We start from the raw sequence: 5,641 nt of genomic DNA, 5'->3' as shown, positions 1-5,641 counted from the left end.
TTAGATGTACATTTATTATTATATAAATATATAGTGGAACTATGCTACTATAAGGGTGAATACATAATGACAGAAACAGAAACGGACTAGTTTCAGTAAGTCTATAAATATAAATGTATGTGGGTTGTATTTGTATCTAACTATGGAAAACATGACTGTGTATGATGCAAATGTGACTGTGGTTTGCAGGCTGAAATGAGGACGATGACAAGTCTTCTTCATCTGGGCTGATGAGAAACGACTGTGTGACTTTGTCACTGGGATCTTGCTGAGGCTTTGAGTCATGCTCGTTCACACTGGCTTCTCTTCACAGCTTTAAGTGCTAAAACCCACAGATGAGGGAGATGTCAGCGCCTAAAATCCAAGCTTGAAGAGGCTGTCTGAGGATACGAATATTTCCTGACACCGTGAAGTTCTGTTCTCCTCTGCATCCAGATATGATCTTCTGTATCTCTCTCTCCTCCCAGGTTGAACTGTTGCTACAGCAAACCTGAAGCCTTGTGGTTTCCTCCATGTATGCACAACTTGAAATGTCACTTCCTGTTTTCAGAAACACCAGCCTCTGAAATGTACAAGAACTCGGTGTGTCTCACGAGGGCTGGGCAGAAGGCCGTGGAAACTGTGCCACCCTGAGTGGCCTCAGATGTTTCCATCCAGTACCAATAAACACTAGGTCTGTCTGACGCTGCTTTAGTTCTGTTTTAAGGGCTACAGTGGGGTCCAAAACTCTGAAAGCACTAAATTAAATGCGTGTATTCTTTTTTTTAATTATTATTATTTTAATTTAATTCATATTTTTCAGAACTGCAGAATCCATAAAAATATCCTATTTATTTTTATATAATTGTATATAATTTTAAAACTCATTGATTAAATATATTAAATATAATATATGGTTTTATATTAATTATAAATATGATTTAAATACTATAATTTCATTCATTTTGTACATGTTTTTGTAACATTTTTAACATAGCTTTTTTATTAAAAATATATTATCAGCATAACAATTTGAGTGAAAAGTTAATAATAATAAATAAGCTACATAACAGAAAATATAACAGATAAGAGAGAAAATCACTATAATCTACAATATTCCATGGTTTCCTGTCTGTCGTCCCTTTATTTCGGTTTTAAGAGATACAGTGTGAAACCACAAAATATTTGTTTTAATTAAAAAAAATATATATATATATAGGGTGTGATTTGTATATATATCACACCCCTATATATAAATAGATATAAGACAAGAGACAGAAGTAAATCAGTACTTTTGGAGAACTGGATGCTGCCCTCTGAAACACTGCCAAAATTAGACATACTGTCTGTAAGGCCTTGGAGAAATATTATGAAATATTATCAATTAATTACTTACCGATAAAGAAGGTATCAGGTCCGCCTTCTCCTAGAAGAGACACAGTATTTGTATCAAGTCTGAGCCAGAGGCCCACAGCCAGAACCAGCGAGCCCATCAACTGCAAAAACAACAGCGAAAGATCTTCAGAGGATCTCGTTTCAGATCCAAAGAACACAAAAGAGGACATTTTTGAAGAATCGTCATCAGATAAAATCACTAAACAACACATCACATGTCGATATGTGCTAAATGACGTCAGCTCAAGTTCAATTCCTCAAGATGAATTCATTTGACAAACACGAATAAGAAAACACTGTCAGACCTTTATCTAAGGCCTGAAAAACTCAGTACTCTTTGCTCTTTGTCTTCATTTTTTCCTGCAGTTATGGAGAGGTGGCACAGATATGTTCCACTCTGGCAGGATCCTTCCGCTCTTAAACCTGAGAAATGACAGCTGAAGGCCAAACCATGAAAGGAAAAGCAGGCTGTAGAGTTCAGCCCCCATCACCATTAAACAAACTCTAATCGCTGCTGACAAGGAACGCAGACACTCATCTGTTAAAGCTCAGTCAAAAGCCCTTTCGTTTGAGTATAGTTTCCCAGTTTTACACTTTTGGATTCCTGCCACCACTCAGGGCAATTTCTAGGGCCCTATGATAGTAATGATAGTACTACTACTATTAATAAAATTATTAAAACATTATTTTTAAAGGAATATTTACCAGAAAAATTATGTACCAGAATTTATTTAGCAGAAAAATGTAAATACACAACACGGTACTTCTGGGGAAAAAAAAGACATAAATATAAAAATAATAAATTATTATCCTTTTTTATATAATCAATTGTTTAGAGATGCTTTTGATTATTAATATTTAATGAAACCATTAAAATGGAACTGCAAAAATTAATGGAAAACAGAGTTTGAATTTGAGAAAAAAATAAAACATTTCCTAGGGCCTTAAAATGTTATTTTTGTTAGGCTAATTGTTTAATAAATCACAGTTTAATATTGTAAGTTTCATGATTTCAATTAATTACATTTGAATATAATTTAATCAACAGAGTCTAGAAAAATTAAAAATAAATAAATAAATAACATAAAAACCTGAATCCAGAAAAATTTAAATGGAAACAACTGAAAAAAAAAAAAAAAACGGAATATGGGAAAAAATTTAATGGATTTCATAGGGCCCTGAATTTCTCCAATTTGGAGAGTGTAAAACATGTTAAAATGGGCTTTTGTGTAAAATCAACACCTCTGGGATTTCTCAGGTCTGAAGGGCAAAGATCTTCTAAGGCGGTGAAAAACGATATAACATTAAATCGAAATCCACGAGGATGATGCAAGACGAGCGGCACTTTCCTCAGCCTCTCCTGTCTGCTACAGCGGTCATATAACACAACCCCCCCGCGGGACAGCAAACACTCGGCAGTGTAACATTATCCCTCCCCTTCCTCCCTCTCCAGAGATCTCCTCCGGCATCAGCGGTTATCTCTGGGACAAAAGACCAGCACACCGCAACTATACAGGACAACGAGCAACTGTGTCTGCGCGTGCGATTGAAACATACTGTATATTCATTATAACATAAATAAATATGTGTATATATGTTTCTTGAGCAGCAAATCAGCATATCAGAATGATTTCTGAAAGATCATGTGACACTGAAGACTGAAGTAATGATGCTGAAAATTCAGCTTTACATCACATTTTACAATATATTCACATAGAAAACAGTTATTTAAAACTGTAATAATATTCCACAATATTACTGTTTTTATTGTATATTTGATCAAATAAACGCAGGATAAAAATATCAATTTACTTAAAAAAAAAAAAAAGAATCCCTAAATAAATAAATATACTAAAATGTATTTCAAATACATTTATTTCATGCTAAGTATACTACAAATACATTTACATATTAATAAACTTACTGTAATAAAATGCTCTGCAATTGTATATTTAGTGTACTAATCTGGTATACTTAAAGTCTGCTAAATTGGAACAACTAATTTTGTACTTAATGCACTTTGAAATCCAACTAAAGATATACTGAAGTATGTTTGATTGTGCTAAAGTGGAACTATTGCAAGTATACTTCAGGTACACTTTCAATATCTTGCATTTAAAGGCTGATATTATTCAAAGATTGTACAATCCTCATCAACAGTGACATTAAAACACATTTTAGGCTTAATAAGAAGAAATGTGCTTTGTGCACACGTGATACTCCAAATAAAGTTTACTTATAATTTTTATATCAGTAAGTCTTGAGTTATATGTCAACAAATATGTTAATAGATTTGAAGTATACTTAGTATGAAATAAATGTATTACTTTTTTATTAGGGAAGTAATTATGAATAATTATAAATAATTCTCAAATATTTAGTTTTAAATACCATAGCAATGCATGAATCATAGGAAGAATAATAAATAAAAGAATGAGAAAGACGATTAAAAACGGGAAAAACATTTCCACTCTTATAAATTGCCTGTTGGGTCGCTTTTGGCTTTCTATTGTTATTTTACATACAGTACAGTATATGGAAAACATATTGGCTTTTTCAAGTTTATTGGGAGTTTTATGGTGTCCTTTTCTGAGCACGTTTTTTTGTAATTTCAGCAACAAATAGAGTTTTCATTTGTAGCAAAAACGAAACCGGCCATGATTAAACCAGCAGACTTTGCTTTGACGTTTCATGTTCCAAGTGACCATCTGAATACAATATAAACTCGAGCTCATGAGATCACATGTCTGCGTTCCCTAATGAAGAACCTACAGCAAACACCAAAACAACAATTCTAATGCTGGAAAAGAAGGAGGAGCGTTTCAAACCGAGTCATTATGGAACAAGAAAAACAGAAAGACAAGAAAAAAAGAATGAAAGAATTGGTCAACTCAAACCCAGGAAAAGCTGATTAGATCTCCTGGTGGAAAATAGAATCCAGTCCGCTCAGGGAAGTTTCCATTTTAACAGCGCTCATGTAGTGCACTAAACCACACACTATACTGGTTAGATTGTTAGCCAAGAACCAAATAACGGGTCTTTACTGGCATTGATGGTTCATTGAAGGGCCTTTAACATCCATAGAACTTTCCATTCCACAAAGGATTCATTAGAGTGAGAAAAAAAACCAAAAAACATTTAGATTGAAAAAAAAATGTTCAAGTTAAAAAAAAGTATTTTATTTGGTAACACTGGTTTTATTCAAATTAAATATGATTTGATAAACCTGACTACAATTTGATGTTATGTAACTAAAATGATTTTTAACACTCTGTTCAGGTAGATATATCTACCCTAGTGAAAAAAAAGAAATCTTTAAACTAAAAGTTTGAAATACATTTATTTTGCCTAGTATACTACAAATACATTTACATATTTATGTGCTTAATAAAAACACCCTGCAATTGTACATTTAGTAGGCTATACTAATCTGGTATACTTAAAGCCTGCTACAACTAACAACTTATTTTGTACTTGAAGCACTTTAATTGTGCTGAAGTCCAACTAAAGATATACTGAAGTATGTTTGATTGTGCTAAAGTGGAACTATTGCAAGTATACTTCAGGTACACTTTAAATATCTTGCATTTAAAGACCGATAATATTCAAAGATCATACAATCCTCATCAACAGTGACATTAAAACACATTTTAGGTTTAATAATAAGAAATGTGCATTGTGCACAAGTAGTACTCCAAATAAAGTTTACTTATAATTTTTATATCAGTAAGTCTTAAGTAATGTCAATAACTATGTTAATGGATTTGAAGTATACTTAGTATGAAATAAATGTATTTTAAATAAATAGTTTTTTTATTGGTTAACAGTCTATCATTTTCCAATTCTGTAAATTATCTGTGAATACATACAGTACCCTTGTTGTAATGACATACACTGTAATGTTTACAGTATTGAGAGCGTGTGGGAGGAAAGGGAGAGTGTTCTATTGTCTGATGATCAGGGGTGTGGTGGAACACACTCTCCACACACGCACACATGCACACACTTCACTCTCCCCGACCACCTGCTGTTCCCTCTTTGTGTATTTGTGGTCTTACAGGCTGAGGTCTGATTCAGCAAAACCTGCCAATGTCCAGTTTACCACTCATTTTCCTTCACTTAGTATTTGCCACCCTGAGGCGCACACACACACACAAACTCACTCACTCACTCACACTCACACACACACACACACACACACTCTCACACACTCTCACACACTCACACACACTCACACACACACACACACTCACACACACTCACACAC

General features: G+C 33.6%; 1 protein-coding gene across 1 annotated transcript in view; it reads right to left on the bottom strand.

Annotated features, from left to right (window-relative positions):
* LOC107696969 (CD9 antigen-like) overlaps positions 1-5,641 on the bottom strand; it is a 21,041-nt gene that overhangs the window by 9,366 nt on the left and 6,034 nt on the right. The window contains exon 2 of the mRNA XM_016497549.1: positions 1,376-1,475. Coding sequence (XP_016353035.1) covers positions 1,376-1,475 — 100 coding nt within the window. The remainder of the gene's footprint in view (positions 1-1,375; positions 1,476-5,641) is intronic.

This window comes from Sinocyclocheilus anshuiensis, unplaced genomic scaffold (assembly GCF_001515605.1).
Source record: "Sinocyclocheilus anshuiensis isolate Anshui unplaced genomic scaffold, SAMN03320099.WGS_v1.1 scaffold130, whole genome shotgun sequence".
Lineage (NCBI taxonomy): Eukaryota > Metazoa > Chordata > Actinopteri > Cypriniformes > Cyprinidae > Sinocyclocheilus > Sinocyclocheilus anshuiensis.
Note: the sequence above shows the minus strand (reverse complement) of the source record. Positions and strands in the feature narration are given on the sequence as shown.